The following is a 20,658-nucleotide window of genomic DNA, read 5'->3' as shown; positions in this document are numbered from 1 at the left end:
GTTTATTAAAATAGAAATGCAGGATGGCATGCAATCCAGGAGGGTGAGGTGGACAACATGTTTTTTAAATCATACCTTAGAAATGTTAACTTGTCGTCCTATGAGCAGACACCACCACATGGTGCCCCAAACCTTCCTATTCCCTGTAGAGCTTATGTTGCTTGCAGTTAAAGATCTGAACAGCATACGCAAGCATCGCCCCCTCACCAGAAGTTACTGTACAACTGCAGCATTATAAGTAAGGCCCTACTTGAAGTGCTTGTCAAATAATTGCATCTGAGTCATGAATAAGACATGGAAAATCGTGGAAAAATAATAATGGAACTTTACGAATTGTAGTAATTTGGAAAAGCCGGAGAAGACCTATTTGTTCAAGAAAAATTTGCTGGAACAATATAAGCACTCAAGTATTATGTTATGCCTGCTAATTTTTTTTGATAACCAGACATTTTGCTGCAACTATATTACAGTCATTAATACGTGGGGCTGCCAGCCAGGGCTCCTGCCGTCAGATCCCAATGGCTGACAAAATTGCAGTGGAAGCCTAATAATGCGTGATCCACAATATCACAAATTAAGTAGGGCATTTATTATAAGGTAATAAATGAAGTGGTCTGCCTTCTGTTCTGGGTCTACTTCACACACATACATGACTAGCCCTATTGATTTCAGTCCTGCAAGCAGGACTAGGGCCTTGGTATTTTGTGTTTTGTTTGGACCACAATATTTACACAGCTCAATTTTTATTCCAAGCTTTTTGGGGCAGAGACTGTATGACTCTGTGTGTGTGTGTGGCATTAAGGGACTCTAGGCACTAACAGTGCAAACAGTTGTTAATAATGTACTTGCTACCCTTGTGGTTCAAAATACTTCCAGTTTGTTGATCTCATGGGTACACCACAAAGCCTGTTTGCTTGAACAGACATTTGGGGAAGGCAGAGGCACTTGGGGGTGGAAATTTGGAGGAAGGAGTAAAAAGGGTGTAAAGATTCTAACTTGCTGTATGATATGTTCTTGCAGCCTGGTTGTTGGCATGTTGGCAGCGGGGAATATGTTGCTATTTTGCTTTTGAAATAACTTTTTGCATTTTTTAACTGATGGCGATAGCATTTAGAGCCTGGGATAGGCATGTTAAATGTTTACTTATAGCCATACATGTATTTCCAGTAGCAACCCTTAGACATTTAAATGACTTGTGTGCTCATAAATCTTAGGCACCAAGTTATGCCTACAGTTTTACACCTGCAGAATGTAAGTGCAGACATTTAGACCCAGGAATTGAGACACTGTCTGTATAACTTTTATCTGGAATCAACAAAATATAACTCAAGTATAATCAAAGTTAAAAGCATTAACTCTGGACCAGATCAATTCCTACCACAGAAATACCCAGTGGTTGGGGGGTGGCGAGAGAGGGAGAGGGGGAAGGAGTCTCCTGGGGGAGGATTCTTACCCAGATCCTCTAACAAAGTCTTCTGTTAATTGTTCCATCTGGAGTATGTGTTTTCAGTAACCCTAGCTCCCAGAATAGGGAGAGGTGTTTTTTCCCCAAATATCACAAATTCCCTAGCAGCCAGTACTGCTGTTTTGGGTGCTCTATATCTTGAAATGAGCCAGAGGCAGCACAGATCCAGTGGAGTTGGAGGCATTCCCAATATGATAACCATTCTTTAAACTCGGGTTCGCGTCGGCTGAGGCTGCATTACTTTCCTGTCAGATTCCCTGTGGGACTTACGGGAGGAGTGAGATGATGTGTACTCTCCCCCTCTTTGATCACTGATCTTCTTCCCTGTGGTGCACAGCGATCAAGTAAAATCCAACCCACTCAAGCCTAAAAAGGTCCTTGCAGGTCTCACTGGACCTTTGGTTAGGGTAAAATATGATCCCACTGCACCTCTGGATCTAAAAGCAACAGCTTTGACTGCCCGAACTGAAGAACTCAGGGTCCATAGTGCAAAGGCTGTTGCAGACACACAAATCTCAATTTGTGAACAAGCCACTGGAGGACAGACAGCACCATTGTTAGTGGGTTATGTTAACATTATGAAAAGATTAGCAGCTTCTGTAAAAAAGTTAAGACACTTAATTTTTCTAGAATTGATTGGAAGTATATATACTCTTCAGGTGAACTGGACTAAACTATGAAAATTGACTGGCTTTTAACTTAATTTTCTCTTTAAAATATATTTTGTTGGAAAATAAGAGATGAAAAGCAAGACACATGATTTATTGTTCACTACTTCAAAAGGGAAAGTTGTTGCAGCTGACTAAATAAATTTCATCACAGCTTTGGCTGATAAAGATAATTAAGTGGTGACAGGTTAGTCATCCATACCACACAGAAAGGAAAACAGGTTAGGTCAAATCATCGCTGATATAACTCCATAAAGCCAAATTTTGCTGATATTCTGAAGCAAAGTCTTAACTGGGTTGTTCAGACGTAGCGAGAGCAGAATTTGGCCTTGTGGAATTACACCCAGGATGAATTTGCACCACACCATATAGAAAGTCTTAATAAAATCACAGTATGGATTTGAATTCACAGCCCTCTAAATCTATAGGAGATGCTATGGGCAGATTCTGTTCTGTTACATCTATGCAACCTTGCTAGTTGTTTTCATCCTCCACAACCTTACTACACAGATATCCAGCAGACCACCTCAGAGAAGTAACTCCATAGGTAAGATACTTGGGTGAAATCCTGGTTCTATTCACATTAATGGCGAAATTCTCATTGACTTCAATCGAGCCAGGATTGCACCACTTGAACAGAACAAGACCTGCCTCTGGCTCAGTTCGGATAGAACCTGGGAGCAGAGTACAAACACATTCTGGCTGATCTCCATTGCCTGGAAGGGTATAAAGAGTAAGTTACAATGGCTTTATGTACTGTAGGCCTGCTTTCTCCCTCCTTTCCTTATAAGGACTCCTGGTAAGTCTATTTCAAGGGGCATGCAGCCTGGGTGCCCCACTGTTCTACAGCAGTGAATTCAGGAAGTGTTCTGGTTGCACTGTTGCTTAATTCTGGGTCCAGAGGAACTGCATTGCATTCTGGAGATAATGGGGAATCTGGGGAAGGGAAACCTCTGTTCACATGTGTGGCAAAAGGTTAGAAATGCTAGAACTCAATTTGTGTACTAGAAGGTTTAAGTCAATGTGGCTACCGTACGTGTTGTGCGAGTCCCCTTTGTAATAAACCTTTTGCACTGTTCTAAAATTTAACATCTGCTGGTTCTACACAGTTGGGCTTTTTCCCAGATTGTGTGGTGCAAGTTTCCCTAATCTGGGCAGGTTAGTTTGCCAGTGCAGATCTCCCCCAGTCATATCTCCAACACCACATTTCTGAGGTGGATAGGATTTTTTTTAAAAAACAGAGTAAGTGGCAATACAAATCCAAGCAGCACCACCTTCCACTGGATATTAAAAATGGTGATTTTTATGCCATTGTCTAGTAAAACTTTTCAATAGTTCTAAACTTTCACTGTTTTTGGAAGTATTCAGCACTTTTTTTGTACCCTTAATCTCTGTCATAATTGCTGGAAACTTGGCTTTCATCACTGTGGTTCATAAAGGAATTAACACAATAACAGAGCTGGTTGTAGTCACTTTATTCACTGCTTGACATACAAGATAAGATTCAAGCTAAACTTATAGCTTTAGGACTGCATATACTTTTATGGCTTAACTTATTTTTGATCAAACTGGCTTCTTTAAGGGAGGTCATCTATTAGTAATGCTCATATACTACAGCAATAAATGTCATAGAGAGCCCCAACAACAGAGAATACTAGGAACAATTGCTAAGAGTTAAATCCCATTTCCTTTTCCATAAAAGTTCACCTGCTGAATAGGAAAAGTAACTTGTAACACAACATGAAGTTGTCTGAACAGTGTCTCCACCACACTATTCCATTCATGATGTGGAGCTTGCAACTTCTGGGCACAGGAGACAACTCTGAGCATGCTATCCCAGCCTCTATCCCAGAAGCCAAGCCTGGGGAGGAGGCAGCCCACTGCTGCCGCAGCCAGGCAGCATCCAGGAGTGGTTCTATCCCACTCCCTGCCCGGCTCCGGCTGCCAGGAAGAGCAGCCGAACGTGCCAGAGAAGGAACCAGTGCGGCGGGTGGACAGAGCTCCCCTCCCCCAGGTAACATAGCATGGGGGTGGGGGAGAGAGCACGGGGACCCCAGGCTGGGGGCGGGGCAGGGAGGAGACACATGGGGAGATCACGTGTCCCCCCTTTAGCTGGTCTGGCATCTTCCATGCTCCAATGTGAGATTCTTATATACAGAGGCACCAGCTTTGTCAGTCACCACACTTTTTCTCCCAAACCAGAGGGCTTCTGCTGCTCATCCTTCTTCCCCAGGAGACTCCTACTGCTCTTGCTCTTTCATTTGTCCTCATTATAAAAAGCCCCACCTTGGTTTGCCATTGGTCCAGCCTCAGAAATCTGTCCACGAAGGCTATTCTACAGGTCAGAGGCACCATCTGTAGCCACACTGCACCTGTGCCTAGGTCTAGTCCTGTCCCTGTAAGGATGATCTGGTGGTTAGGGCACTAGCCTGGCATTCAAGAGTCCTGGATTCAATTCCCTGCTCTACCAGACTTTATTTGTGACCATGGGCAAGTCATTTAGTCTCTTGGTGCTGCAGTGCTCCATCTGTAAAATGGGGATAATAGTGTTTCCCTGCCTCACAGGATAATAGTAAGGACAAATACAAAAAGATTATGAGGCGTTCAGCTACTATGGTAATGGGGGCTATATAAGTACCATAGATAAATGCCATTTCTCTCTTCCCCCCCCCGCCCCACACACACAATCTTTGTTCCTTCTGGTCATGTGAGTGGATGGAGACATCGATTTGTTAGTTAGGAAACAGCCTTATGTCAATTCGCTCCGGGCTTTATGTAGCAGAATGCATCCACAGCGACCTGTGCCACTCAACCCTTTAAAAGTCATTGATGCTGACTCATCCCCCTGCTTTACACAATTGACAATATCCCACAGTACTGTCTAGTAGAGATTTTCAATCCATCAATGCACATCCTCTCCCTCCAGATGCTCTGACGATGGCCACACAAATCACCGGATTTACTAGGTCCCTAGGATTCAAGAAAACCCACTGTGCTATAGTGCAACATGATATCTAAGGTGTCCACCTTGGACCCTCCCCCACCTCCCACATCAATATGTTGGCTGGCTAAAAAAGATAAAATCAATTAGGAGAGAATCAGAGAAAATAGCTAAGGGATGTGATACTCCCTGGGGGTATTTTGGGGTTGTGAAGCACCTTGTTACTACCTGCCCTTATCATGAAGGAGCCTCATTTGTACCTGCCTGGGATCAACTCCCTAATGCCACTGGCCATGGGCAACACAAGCATTTCCCTCCAGACCTACTCAGGCCTCGCTTTCTCTTTACTGGTTAGTGATAGGCACACTCCAACTCCCGAGTCCTCCAAACATCCCCTGTAACGTCCAGTCCATTTCACTGAACACTCACAGAATTGCCAGGCCCATGTTTCCCTTAGGAATAAAACATCACAGCTCACTAGTTACATCTCAGAGCACAGCTTTGCTTGACACACAACACTTAGATTTGTTTATAGAGAAAACAAGTCTAAGTTTATTTAACAAAGAGATTCATACCATAGCAAACAAAAATATTGGATACCAAGCGTTACCTCGAAAAGAAAAACAAAAGCTTTCTATGGCCCAAACTTAACTAAAACTTTATTTTTCTGTCTTAAAAAGTTTATCTCATCCAAAGTTCTTCCCAGGGTTTTCAGCCAAGTCTGGCTGAGGTCCATTTTTCATTATGCAAGCCCACTGCCACTTTACTTTGTCAGGAAAGGATAGCTGGGGATCCCTCTGCACCCTAGATATAGTTTCAAAAGTTCCTTGTCTGTACTTGTAAATAGGATACCCCAGCTGGTTTTGTTTTTGTCCTGCAGGACTCACAATCTATTGATTAGCATTTTGCTCGGACTGTAAAGGGACATCCATTGTGAACTGCAGTAGTATTAGGCATCCTTCAGTCTCGAGAGACCATGGACATGTGCCTCTGAAAGGTAAGGAATTTAGAGGGGTGGCGAGTTGTATGGGCCCATGGTGCCTGTGCTCCAGGAATATTCAGAGCACGGGGGCCCGGCTCCACCAATGTTCAGGGCCAGGTCTCTCCCCCCTCCCCTCCTGCTGCCCCTGGGCAATTTAAAAGGGCCTGGGGGCCCCTGCCGCCGCCACCAGCAGTGCATCGGGGCTAAAGCGGCTTCCTGCCCGCCCTCGCTCCACGCGCTGCTTCCACCCCGAGCGCCAACTCTGCCGTTGGAACTGTGGCCAATGGGAGCTGCAGGGGCGGTGCTTGTGGCCCTCCCCCGGTCTACCTGCCTAGGAGCCACTGCCAGAGGGGTGTGTGGGTCACTTTCGGGAGAGGCCCGAGGTAAGTGCCATACCCCTCACCCCCTCCTGCACCCCAACCGCCTGCCCCAGCTCAGAGCCCGCACCCCACACCCAAACTCCCTCCCAGAGCCCGCCCCCCTGCACCTCCTCCTGCACCCCTGCCCCAGCCCTGAGCCTTCACCACATTCCCTCCCAGAGCCTGCACTCCTCCCACACCCAAACTCCCTCCCAGAGCCTTAGGCAGGAGTGGGAGGAGGGGCAGGACTTAGACCCGTTCTGGGCACCACCAAAAATTATACAAACCTGTTGCCCCTGGAATTTACTCAGTTGGTTTTATGGCAGCCGCGAATATGGCTGAAGAGACCCACTTGAGAGAAGCAATCTCTGCCGCATCTGTCACGTTTAAAGGTGATGTTTCAACCTTTTGAGCTCTGCCTTCTGTGAGCTCTTTTCTCCTCTGTGAAGCTGGACTGCTTCCTCTCATAAGTCCAGAGATCTTTGTTAAGCTCTTGGTTCCAAAAGCTGCAGTTTTGAGTGTGATTTTTCCCATTTGTCCACATCCATGTCCATTTCTTCTCATTTGCACACATCCTTGAAACGCAATTTTGGGCTCCCTTTGGGTCTTTTTCCAGATGCCAATTGACCATACAGGATGTCCTTTGGGATGCACCCTTCATTCATTCGGCACCCATGCCCAAGCCAGCAGAGGCATCTCTGTTTGAGGAATGTTTGCATGCTGGGTAAGCTGGCCTGCTTGAGTACCTCAGTGTTGGTGATTCTGTCCCTCCAGGAGATTCCAAAGATTCAATGAAGGCAATGCATATGAAGGCTGAGCATCTTTTCTTGGGGAGTTTAAGGTCCATGTCTTCCTCCCATTCAAACGTGTGCTGATAACACACACACAATACACACAGATCTTTGTTTGTTCTGTCAGTTTGTTGTTTTGCCATACCCTCTTGCTCAGTCTAGACGTTGTGGTGGCTTTTCCAGTGTTGATGCTGAGTTCCGTTTCAAGTGAAAGGCTGACTACAATAGTGGATGTGAACTCGTTCATCACTTCATAATTGTTCATAATTGTTGATCTTGGTGAAGGGTGCTTCCTCAACTGCTTGGCACATTATGTTAGTCTTTTTTAGGCTTATACTAAGCCCGAAGTCTAGGCAGGCTTTGGAAGAACTGTCCATTAAGCTTTGAAGATGAGCTTCTATGTGGGTTGTCACTGTTGCGTCATCCGCAAAGAGGAGGTGTTGGATAAGGGCCTCCCGAGTCTTGGTTTTAGATTTGAGTCTTGCAAGATTGAAAGCTTTCCATCCAATCTTGTGTGCAAATAGATCTTGTTTCAGTAGCAGGGAGAAGATCCCAAGCAGAGTTGAGGCAAGTACATAACCTTGCTTAGCTCTGCTATGAAACTGGAAAGCCTCAGACACTGAGCCGTCATACTGGACTGTGACGTACATGTTTTCATGGAAGGATCAAATCATGCTTAAGAGCTGGGGGGGACATCCAATCTTTTCTAGAAGTGTGAAAAGTCCACTTCTACTGACAAAGTCAAAAGCCTTTGTGAGATCAATGAAGGCTATGTAGAGGGGCTTTTTTTGTTCTCTGCATTTCTCTTGTAGTTGTCTTAGCGAGAAGATCACGTCGATGATAGACCTTTCAGCTCTGAAGCTGCACTGTGATTCAGGACAGACTCTGTCTGCAAGGGTCTGAAGTCTGTTCAGGACAACTCAGGCAAAGGCTTTTCCCATAATACTAAGAAGGGAAATGCCACGATAGTTGTTACAGTTGCTCCTATCACCCTTGTTTTTATAGGGAGTGATGATGTTGGTGTCTCTCATTTCTTGTGGTACTTCACCTTCTTTCCAGCACAGGAAGAGCAACTCATGAAGATGTTGCAGTAGAATAGGTTTTCTGCATTCTATGACCTCGGACGGTATGCAGTCTTTTCCGGGGGCCTTTCCATTGTGAACTGTATAATACCTAATTTGCACATGACCAGGCAAGGAGAGAGAAGCATCTCTTAGCCCCTGCCTGGCAGCACAGGTGCTGGAACGGGGGGGGGCCAGGAGGCCAGGCCCGTCTACTTTTCACCATGGGTCCCACCCGTGCCCCTCCTCTTCCCCCTGAAGCCCCACCCCCTGGAGCCCAGGCAGGGTAAGAGCCATACAGGCAGCTGTGAGGAGCTGCAGACCATCCACCTGCTCTAGGCAGGAAGTTCAGGGGGTGCGGACAGGGGCCAGGGGTTGCTGTCATGCCCCCCAAACCTGGGCAGGTGGAGAGACCCAGGCTCCCTGGCCTTGCTTCGGCTTCAGGCTTGGCCAGGGATGGGGTCTTGGCGGGGGGCGGGGGGGGGGAAGGGGCAGGGGTGGGGCCACAGAGGAGGCAGGGGTCCCTGGCCCCCTCACTTTTGGGAAGGCTCCTCAGCCCCTGCCTGGCAGGTTTACGTGGCCTGCCTTAACTCACAGACCTACAGAACTTAATTTTCAGCATATATACATAACACCACCTATTTTCCATACATACTTCTTGCACTGATTACGACTACTAGCATGATACAGGCTTTCATTAGAGACCTTACATGACATTCTTTGTACGCAGCATTGTTGTAGCCATATTGGTCCCAGGATATTAGAGGGACAAGGTGGGTGAGGTAATATCTTTTATTGGACCAACTTCTGTTGGTGAGAGAGACCAGCTTTTGAGTTTGCACAAAGAGGTATGAGAGAGCTGTATATAGCGTCAGTTACAATGACTTGTATGTTGTGCACACCTACCTATCTATCTTAGATTCTTATATGGAGCCCATTGCCATTGTATCTGTATCATTTCCACCTGTCCACTAGGAACTAGATGGAGATGACTAATTTATTTCACAAAGGGCATCTATAGAGCCTGTAACAAAGTTAAAGTTACTACTGACTTGTGTCTGATAACCTAGAGGTTAAATATTCTGTATCCCATTACCAATCTGCAGAGCCACCCAGATTTCTGCCCAGCAATTTTCTAAGGAACTAAGTATTTTAAGGCAGTTTACGTGGAATCCTGTTAAAGGGAAACAGCAAGTTTCTTTTTCAGTGGTCTTTCATGTCTTTTGTACTGCAAACAGATTTGTTCTGCCTCTAGCAGTCCATCAGGTCACCGTTGTTCTGGCAGGATCCCTGGTCTCTTGGTCTGGGGACTGATTTATTTTATCTTTGATGGACTGCCAAGTTGTTTTCCTTGCTGCATATGCTGTTTCCTCCTCTGCAGTGTAAGTTGTTAACTTGGCAGTATGCAGGACTGTGATACTGGCTTGGTGCCATCCTTCTCTTAATTAATTTGAAGCAGCTATTGAGGCCACACTTTGAGTTTTTTTGCTGTGTGTTGGCATATTGCTGACCCCCTTTTTGGTTCATAGGTTTTCCATTTTTTTAAAGATATCATTGCCAAAAAGCCCTGAGACCTGAGACCAGTTCATGTAAATATAAACCCCTAAATGAAGTTTCTATTGCTCCTGCTGATCCCACTGGAGGACTGAGGCCATAAACTGCTTGAATTTCCAGTTGTATAGATATTTACCCTACTGCTCACATGGGGTTTGATTACACGAGATTGGTACAGTTGTATTTTATGATCATTGCAAACCCCAGCATTCAAAAACCATAAATCAAGCTCCCAAAATCATGAGATTGGCTTAAAACTCATGAGAATTAGAAAAAAAATTGGTTTCTTTTATCTGCCTTCTGGTTTTTGAGCTTTTAGCGTTCACTTGATTCATGTTTTCAAGGTTTTTTCCACAACCATGAGGACTAGAAACTTTACTTTTTTATTGTTCGGTGCCTAGCACAATAGGGTCCTGGTCTATGACTGGGTCTCCTGGTAATAGTAGTACTAAATAAATAAATGAAAGTTGGCATTCTGGGGCCATGGGCTTCTGTGAGGAGCAGGGGCTTCAAGAAGAACATCAAATACAATGAGATTTGTAATAAAATTGTGAGAGTCGGCTCTTTACTGTGTTCAAATTATTTTGATTTAGAAATTGTTACCTGACTGAGGCACCCATTTCCCACTATATCTGTGCTGTACTCATGCTCTGGTTTGAACGAAGACTGTGGAGTGAAGTTTATTTTCTTGTGAGGTTTCCTCTACTATGCTTTGTCAAAAAACTACAGAAATATTAAATGGTTTTTGTTTCCCAAGAAGTGTGTTGGCTGGAGGAGGTGCAGGGATAGAAAGAATATTCTCGTGGTTAAACCATTGGATTGATAAGGATCAACCTCTCCCACTTCTTTCAGATTAGATTAACCTCAGTGTTGTTCCCTGCCAGCCATTTAGGATCCTCGTCCCCACCTCAATCATGACCATCTGCATCTAAGCCTTGCATACTTTGCAAAATGTGCATGTCCTAACATGCTCTTTACAAAGTCTACAGCAAACTGATGTGTGTAATATATGAATCTGAAATCTGCATTAAATATACTTTAAAAGATACACAAGTATATTTAGGAATGTGTTGCATTGTGGTAATACCATGAGGTCCCTTTGTATAAAGCACAGTACAAACACATGACAAAAAGATGCTCCCGGTCCCAAAGAGCTGTATAATACAGTTTAAAAGTTTTTTTAAAAACCATAATTTATAAAATATAATAGTGGTTATGTCTTTAGTTTTGGGTACTTATGATAACTTTTTAAATCCTCTCTGATTCTTACATGTACCAATACTTATTAGGGACTCTTTGAGAAATGATGTTGAAGCTCTTACAAGAGTCTATTTTGCAGATATGACAAACCAAGAAATTGTTAGCAATGTTTTTGAAAAGTTATCATAAAAGTTTCTATATATTTTTTAGTGTATTTCAAGTACATTTCTACTTGTCCATTTCCCATATCTCAAACTTCTTGTGTAATATGGTCCAAACATTTCAGATAAATCCTGACTGGCTTGATTTATTTCTAGTGAAGCTGAAAGGCTGATGGGTTAGCTGAAAATTGGTCTTATTTCTAGTTAGCTTCACCTTTAACTGTGGAAGGATTGGATCTCTTAATAATATTAGCCTTCTCCTTTGCATAAATTCAATAATAGTGGAAGTCTTGTTACTTTCTTCTATTTTATTAAAAATATATATGGCTTAAACATTTGGGAAAACCCTGTTGAGGTCATTTTCATTACAATGGTGCAGTGAAGACAGCATCTTAAAAATACTGATAAATTCTGGTAACTTCCATAAAAGCAAATAAGTGTGTTATAGCTAGGGTGACTATATTTCCCAAAAGGAAAACAGAATACCGCATGGAGCTAGTCTGAGCCCCTCGCCCAAGCCCCCTTCCCCACGCGGGGCTGGTGTCACTGCTCACCCAAGCCCTGCCTGCCCCCCGGCATGGGGCTGGCATCATCACTTGCCGCTCCGCCCCCCGCATGTTCTTCCACACCCCACTTTTTTTTTTCTTTTTTTACAAATGTGGGCATTTGTCCCATTTGCTCTTGCCAACTGATCAAGTTGGCAAGAGCAAACGGGACAAATTACCACTTTTGCCAAAAAAAGTCAGGACGGCCAGGACAGGGCTTAAAAAAGGGACATACAGTCACCCTAATTAAATTGTAACAAGTGGTTTGTGAGTGTGTGGCTTATCAAAGTGAATTGGTTAGCAGTTCTCAAATTTCATTGCACCGCGCCTTCCTTCTGACAAAAAAAATTACTACACAACCCTGAGAAGAGGGACCACAGCCTGAGCCCAAGCCCAAGCCCCACTGCTCTGGGCAGAGGGGGCCAAAGCCTGAGGGCTTCAGCCCCAGATGTGAGTAGGCCGAAGCCTGAGCCCTGCCCCCCAGGGCTTAAACCTTCAGTCTTTGGCTTCAGTCCCGGGTTGTGGGGCTCAGGCTTCAGCTTCAGCTTCAGCCCAGTACCTGAGCAAGTCTAACGCCAGCCCTGGCAACTGCATTAAAATGGGGTTGCAACCCACTTTGGGGTCCTGACCCACGGTGTAAGAACCGCTTAACCTAATCCCTCAAGTAAAGTTTTAAAACAAATGGTAAAGTGGCATTAATCACTCCAACCCCTATATATAATGTATAGTTTAAAGAAAAAAAATAAGCAAAGGGGTGAGGACAAGTGAATACACAGAGAATAAACTTCCCTCTTTACTGATGCAGTTTCTCTGCAATCCATAGCAGCACAAGTAAATTGTCCTTAGTGAACAAATCGGTCTAAGGCATGAGTGAAAGGTTTTAATTACATGAATTTTGCAAAAAAAACAATCAGACCAGGAGTCTTTCCAGGGCTCTAAATATTATTTGGATCCTAGTATAAAGATTTGTCCCCACAAATAAATAGTTCTGCACAAGAATTATGTCAAGGCACAGATACCACATTTTTAAGGTAGTCTTGAAGCTCAGAACAAGGGTACCATCACAACAATGATTGGAATAAAACTATTTCCTATGCAGATGTTTCTGTGGGTGTTCAAAAGAAAGCTTTCTGTTGTAGGTAGAAGACCTTGGGAAGTGGCTTTGGGGCATTTTTTAGCAGTACTTTGATGTACTGTATGTATGTAGTTTCAGAGTAACAGCCATGTTAGTCGGTATTTGCAAAAAGAAAAGGAGCACTTGTGGCACCTTAGAGACTAACCAATTTATTTGAGCATAAGCATCCGATGAAGTGAGCTGTAGCTCATGAAAGCTTATGCTCAAATAAATTGGTTAGTCTCTAAGGTGCCACAAGTACTCCTTTTCTTTTTGTATGTATTTAGATGCTTGGCTTTTGAGGAATACCCTACAGATATGGCTAGATCAGACCTCAGAGGATGCCATCCAGATGGGCAATAATGAGGACATAAAACTATCATAAACTGATCCTTTTAGTGGAAGAAGATAATACTGCTGTGGCAGGCATCCATCAGGTGCTGCTGTTAGTCTCCCGTGTAATTTTTCATAGTTTGTGAGTACTTTTTTGTCTTGGAAGAAATGTTTATGGTAGTTTTTTAGTTTTACAGGGTTCTGTGTAGATTAGAAAGTGCTGTGTGAACAACAGGGGAGTTTGGTCTCTGCCTTGGTTTCTGATTAGAGTCAACGCTTGAGGCAGAGTTGTTCCCTGTGTGCTGTTTAACCATCTTGTTTCAGGACTTTGTAAATTAAACAAGTTATACGTAGAATATGCCCAGATTCTGTTTCACTCATTTTTTTATCCACTGAGGAGCCAACTTGCAAGGCCCTGGAATTCTGCTTCCACTTGGGAGAGCAGGACACTGGTGTCAGAAGTCAACAATATTTAGCATTCATATAGTGCACTATAAACACCAATCAATTTTTACAACACTTCTATGAGGGTGGATAGAAAATGTGATCTCCATTTTATAAAGAGGGAAACCAAGGCAGAGAGGTCAATTGACTTTCTCAAGAATAACAGGAGTACTTGTGGCACCTTAGAGACTAACAAATTAATTTGAGCATAAGCTTTCGTGGGCTACAGCCCACTTCATCGGATGCATGCAGTGGAAAATACAGTAGGATGATTTTATATACACAGAGAACATGAAACAATGGGTGTTACCATACACACTATAATAAGAGTGATCAGTTAAGGTGAGCTATTACCAGCAGGAGAGGGTAAGAAAAACCAAAAAATACCTTTTGTAGTGATAATCAAGATGGGCCATTTCCAGCAGTTGACAAGAACGTGTGAGGAACAGTGGGTGGGTGGGTGGAGAATAAACATGGGGAAATAGTTTTACTTTGTGTAATGACACATCCACTCCCAGTCTTTATTCAAGCCTAATTTAATAGTGTCCAGTTTGCAAATTAATTCCAATTCAGCAGTCTCTTGTTGCCGTCTGTTTTTGAAGTTTTTTTGTTGTAATATTGCGACTTTTAGGTCTGTAATCGAGTGACCAGAGAGATTGAAGTGTTCTCCGACTGGTTTTTGAATGTTATCATTCTTGACGTCTGATTTGTGTCCCTTTATTCTTTTACGTAGAGGCTGTCCAGTTTGACCAATGTACATGGCAAAGGGGCATTACTGGCACATGATGGCATATATCACATTGGTAGATGTGCAGGTGAACAAGCCTCTGATAGTGTGGCTGATGTGATTAGGCCCTATGATGGTGTCCCCTGAATAGATATGTGGACACAGTTGGCAACATGCTTTGTTGCAAGGATAGGTTCCTGGGTTAGTGGTTCTGTGGTGTGGTGTGTGGTTGCTGGTGAGTATTTGCTTCAGGTTGGGGGGCTGTCTGTAAGCAAGGACTGGCCTGTCTCCCAAGATCTGTGAGTGTGATGAGTCGTCCTTCAGGATAGGTTGTAGATCCTTGATGATGTCTAAATGAGGCACTCCTAGCTCCCAGTCCTTTGCTCAGACAACTAGGGAATATTGCATTTTATAGATGAGTATACATTTCTGTAATGCTACTTGTTCTCATTGGTAGTTATTTGTATTACTTATGCTAATGTAGTCTTACTTATTTTGATCATCCAGTACATTTAGTAAGGTTTGTTTCTCTACAATACAGAAACTATTAGACATATCATGAGTAGTGTAAAGATGCTCACACTGTAACATGGGTAACATCCCATTAAATAGAGATCCATTGATTATATCACTGTATAATGTTTCTCTAAACAAAAGCTCACTGTTGTAATGATCATTGTATTGTCACTAATATTTACACGGTTAGGATTTGTAAACCTGTTATAAACTTCCTAATAAAGACACAGTGGAAAAAAAATAGTAAAAGAATTATGTTAGGGTAGTGTTAGCCCACATAAGCTGAAAATGTTATTTTTTTTTAAACCCAGCATTTTACCAAGATCTATTTATGTATGTGTTGAAATGTGGTGTTTACTTCTGGTTTGACTGTGTTTTTTATCTACCTTAGGACGTTTATTTACTCATTCTTCACGAGAGGCAGACCTTTCCCACTGCAGATACTTCTCTTTGGCATACTATTCTGTATCTATAATGGTTTCCTTCAAGGATACTACATGATTTACTGCGCTCAATACCCAAAAGATTGGTTCACTGACTTCAGATTTACATCAGGTAATTACAGACTACAGGATTTCCAGCATCTACTCTCCAAGCAGTTTGTAAGCATTTTGAACTGTGTTCTAAACTTTATTGCACTTGTGAGTCAAAGTCAGTGGTGACAGGAATCAGCACAAAACCTGCATGCTGACCCAGATGTAAAGACTAAAAAGAACCATTTTCACAATGAAAATAGAGGAGTTAAATGTAGTAGCTTTTTGCCAAGCAGCCACCTTTGAAAACACCAGCTATTAAAGCACAGACTCAGATCATTAGCCTTGCTATATCCTTCTTGGCACCACATTAGACTTTTGTTAAGGCCTGAGGAGTTGCAAATTCCAAATGAACTTCTCAGGCCTCGTCTACACTAGGGATTCTCCCTAATTCCATCAATTGGCCATTGGAGTTGCACTGCTGCAGACAAAACAAAGCCACAAGCTCCGCTGATGCAAATTGTGGCTTTCCTTGCCCATATGAGGGGCTTGCACTGATGCAGCTATACTGATGGCTGGTCACTGATGGATGAAGTCAGGGCAAATCCTCTATGTAAACACGGCCTCCGAGACTAACCTCCTTCTCCACCTGAGGCACATGGAAAGTCTAAAGAACAAATTTGGTCCTGGTGTAAGTAGGTTCAACTCCACTGACTTCAGCGATGTAGTATGCAGGCTGAATTTGACCCTGGAAATTCACTGAGAGTGAGTTATTTAGCAGAGGAAGCCAGTTGATGTTACTCATGTTGTGCTCAGCTCAAGGGAAGATTTTTAAAAATGTGAATACAAGAAATGATGATAAATGGGGGGCGGGGCGGGGGGTTGAGCAAACCTTCTTTTGGGCTTGCCTTATATAAAATGCCTTACTTATAACTAGGGCCCTATATATTCTGCAACATGCTGGGGATCTATGTTCTGCAGAAAGATCTCATGACTTACTATTTGAATTGCAGTAATGCCTGGAGGCTTCAACTGAGGTCAGAGTCCCATTGTGCTAGACACTCAGAACAAACCTAGCAAAAGTTTCCCCCTGCTTACGGTCAAAATAGACAAAACCGAGTGGGGAGGCCAGAGAGGTGAAGAAACTTGCCCAGGGTCACACCACAAGTCAGCAGCAGAGCCAGCATAGGGCGAGGTGGGGGTGAGTTATATACAGTCAGTATTATACTCCCCTTTCTTGCACCTCAGCTTACCCCTTCCTGAAAGCAAGGCCAGAGTTGTCTTTTCAGAAAGCATTACACAGTATAAAAACCCTGAATTTTAGTGTAACAGCTTCCAGTCACTTTCAGAAAAAGAAAGTACCACACAATTTGCCCGATAAATATTTATATTTAATGCAAACAAAGAAAAACAGTGTAGTTGAAGTATTTAAGTATTAAATATTTAAGTATTAAATATAAATGTATTGAAGTATTAAATAACTTGTAAACAAAAAGCTATTGGCTAGTAAATCTACATAAGTGTCCTTTCATACAGATTTCACAAACTTGCTGCTATTAAAAATGTAAGGATTTAGCGTAACACCTACACTCTACTTTCACACACAAATAAACAGTCTTGTTTTCCTCCTCATCATTGTCAGAGATGATTCTCTCAGTCTATAGTGTGGTCCAAAAGGTAGCACGTCACCTGAATTTGTTGGACCTGGAATGAAGCTTCAGAGGCTCTCCATCCCCAGGTCAAATACTTCCAGCTTGTCAGCCAAACAGATATGGTCAATGGATTCTTCTAGCTAGCAGTTCTCAGTACTCTGTTAATAGAAGATTAGCTTTCCCAAGCTTGTGCGTCAGACAGGAAGATTGTGTTTGTAGCCAAGATGTTAGAGGTGCTCATGACCCAGCCCTGACAACCAACACTGACCTGCTAACTATAATGTATCTCACATGACAGTCATGCACTTAGCAGCCCAGTACACTTTCCCGCAGGCCTGCTTAGATGTCGCTTATTCAGCTGAGTGGCAGTAATGTCTGTAATTGTGTCCAGCAGCCAGCAGGAGTCGCTGTGATACACAATCTGCCACATACTCTGTTCCTCCTGATGAATTACAGTGGGAGAAGCAGCTGCGAGAGGAGGACCAGACAGCAGACTTCAGGGAGAGGACACCAGTTCCGGGAGTGCCAGGCTCCCCTAGCTTCTCACAGACAGATAACACTCTCTAGCCTCCAGCTAACCCTTCCAGATGCCCAGCCCTGCCAGACTCCTGGTGGTCCCGTCTCCCCCCAAATATACCCCCTCAATTTTCCACCCAGTTATCCTCAGGCACCTGTCAACAATTCCAGATACACCAGCGCCCATCCAGTGTCTCCAAACACCTTCCAACACTCATTAACCACCTTCCCCCAGACTTCTAGCATTGCCCAGCACCCACCTCTCCACATCCTAGATGCCCTCCAGCACTCACCCACCCATATACCCTAGCCACCATCCTTCTGTGACCTATCCCAACTACAGCAGCTAAGTTCTGCACAACCCCATATCCGGCCCCTGTCACTGCTCAGGGCAGGGTCTGTTGATCATAAGATGAATTTTTATAATCATATACAAATGATTTGCAAATAGGAACAGCCACACTGGATCAAACCCAAGATCTATTTGGCCCAGTGACCTGTCTCTAATAGTGGCCAGTACTAAAGGCTTTAGATGAAAGTGTAAGAACCCTGAAATAAGCAGGTGGATGATTTGCTCCCCACATTAGGTCTCATCTTGATGTCTGACCATTAAGAGATTGGCCTAAGCCCTGAAGCATGAGGTTAAATATCCATTCTAATATGCCATTATTATTATTTTTTATTATGATAACTGGATGTTCTTGTTATCCATATAAATGCCCAATCCCTTTACAAATCATGTTACATTCTTGATCCTGTGGAACTCATTGCCACAGTCTAACTACATATTGTGTGGAAAATTATTTGCTTTTATTGATTTTGAATTTGTCATCTTTTAATTTAATTGAATGTCCCCTTGTCCTTGTGTTACGGGACAGAAAGAAAAAAGCTCCTGATCTATCTTTACTAAACCATTCATTATTTTATAGACTTCTATCATGTGCCCTCTTATTCAATCCCAATCTTAAATCTTCCTTGATATGAGAGTTTTTCCAAGACCTTAATAATCTCTTTGCCCTTTTCTGGGCCCCTTCTAGTTCAGCAATATATCCTTTTTGAGGTGGGGTGACCAGTTCTGTACAAAGCATTGCAGATAAGGCCAAACCACTGATTTATATAAAGACATTATAATGTTCTCCATATTATTCACTATCCCATTCTTTATATATCTTACCATTCTTTATGCATCTTAACATTTAGTTTGCTTGTTTGACCATAGCTGTACATTGAGCAGAGGTCTTCACTGAACTGTCGACAGTGATACCAAGTCCCTGCCCTGAGTTGATGGAGTTAATTTAGAACCCTGTAAGGTGTATTAATAATTTAATATTTTCCCTCCAATATGCATTATTTTGCATTTATCAGGTCATCTGCCATCATGTTGCTCATTCATCTAGGTTATTCAGATCTCTTTTGAAGTTCCTCACAGTACTCTCTCTGGTCCTGACTAACCTAAATAATTTTGTGTTATGTGCAAATTTTGTTACCTCATTACCTATCCTCCTTATCCAATCACTAACAAATGTATTAAACAATACAGGACTTAGTATAGAACCATGAGTCACATCACTGTTAAATTTTAGCCATGATAAAAAATGACCATTTAATACTACTCCTCGATTTATTTCCTAGCTAGTATTTGATCCATGATAATGCTTGCCTCTTATCCCATGACCTGGCTTCTTTAGTAGTCTCTTCTGCGGGAGTTTGTCAAAACCCTTTGGAAGCCTAAATACATTGTCGGGTAGTTCTCGTTTATCTGCTGCTTCAGTGAGGCATTCAAAGAATACTAAGAGTTTAGTGAGTCACGATTTTCCTTTGTAGAAACCATGCTAATTAGACCCTATCATATCATGATCTCCAGGTGTGCTGCTATTCTGTTTTTAATTATAATTTCAACCAATTTGCCAGGTGCAGATGTAATGCTACTGGTCTATAATTCCCCTTATCATCCCTAGAGCCTTTTTAAAATACAGGCACAACATCTGAATAGTGACTGTTTTTAATGAATGCTTTTTGTTAGCATTTCATATCTGAGCTCCTTCAGAACTCTTGGGTGTACACCATATGGGTTTGCTTTTTTTATTCTCTTTGCTTCAGCACCTCCTCTTCTGATATCTAACTCTCTAGTAACATCTTGTATTTATTACCAGAAAAGAGCAGATCTAGGTTAGGAACCTCCCCAATGGTTTCACCAGTGAAGACAGATGCAAAGAAATCATTTACCTTACCAGCAATGTCCTTTTCTACCTTAACTTCTCCCTTTAACCTCTGGTGATGCACTGATTTTTTTCACAGGGTTCGTACTACTGATGTATATGAAGACTCCCATATTGTTTGTTTTCACACCTTCAGCTATTTGCTCTTCAAAATCCATTTTGTCACTTCTAATTTCCCTCCTATTTAATGCTTGCTGTAATCTACAGGGGGTTTATTGGCTTCATTGGGGCAGATTTTCAAATTTTGAAGGATTCCTGTTTGGGCTTGAATAGCTGCTCGAGCCTTGCCATTTGGTTAATTCATTGCCTTCTGAGACCTTCTCCCCCTCCCCCCCGCCCCAGTAGCACATATGCCACCTCTAAGGATTTTATTTCTTTACTTTTAACTTTAGGGTATTAGCTCAGAATTTGCATAAAATGACACATTTGGAATAAAATTTGGCAGCTATGTGGATATGCCACCCTGGGTCATCTTCAGCAAAGTGTTCTGAATAACACCTATCTTTGTAGAATTTTCACCTTGAGCTCTGATTGGCTCTGCTCTCAGGCTGAGGATGTGTAGGATATACAGAACAGTTTGCCCATAATGGAAACTTTGTTTATGGCTTCAAGAAACCTCTTGAGCAATCTCAGTAAGGACTTCAATAGCTCAGACATAGGTGAGAGGTTTTTTGCAGGAGTGGGTGGGTGAAATTCTGTGGCCTGCGTTGTGCAGGAGGTCAGACTAGATGATTGTAATGGTCCCTTCTGATCTTAGTATCTATGAATCTATAAACTATCTTCTGGATGTTACTTGGCACTTCCAGCAGAGTCCCTAGATCCATTCCCTGCACAGAGACTTCAAACATCCATTCTGCCTTCCTGTTGCTCCTTGTCCTCTTTTTGGACTTAAACTGCTACGGTGTTGTGACAGGGTGTACCAGACATTATCAGCCCC

At 42.9% G+C, this 20,658-nt stretch overlaps 1 protein-coding gene across 1 annotated transcript in view; it reads left to right on the top strand.

The window, feature by feature from the left end:
- Positions 1–20,658, top strand: part of SRD5A2 (steroid 5 alpha-reductase 2) — a 69,260-nt gene that overhangs the window by 32,790 nt on the left and 15,812 nt on the right. The window contains exon 2 of the mRNA XM_074947072.1: positions 15,253–15,416. Within this exon, the coding sequence (XP_074803173.1) occupies positions 15,253–15,416 (164 nt within the window). The remainder of the gene's footprint in view (positions 1–15,252; positions 15,417–20,658) is intronic.

Source organism: Natator depressus, chromosome 3 (assembly GCF_965152275.1).
Source record: "Natator depressus isolate rNatDep1 chromosome 3, rNatDep2.hap1, whole genome shotgun sequence".
In the NCBI taxonomy this organism is placed as follows: Eukaryota; Metazoa; Chordata; order Testudines; family Cheloniidae; genus Natator; species Natator depressus.
The sequence above is the reverse complement of the archived record's forward strand: the minus strand, read 5'-3'. Positions and strand labels throughout refer to the sequence as shown.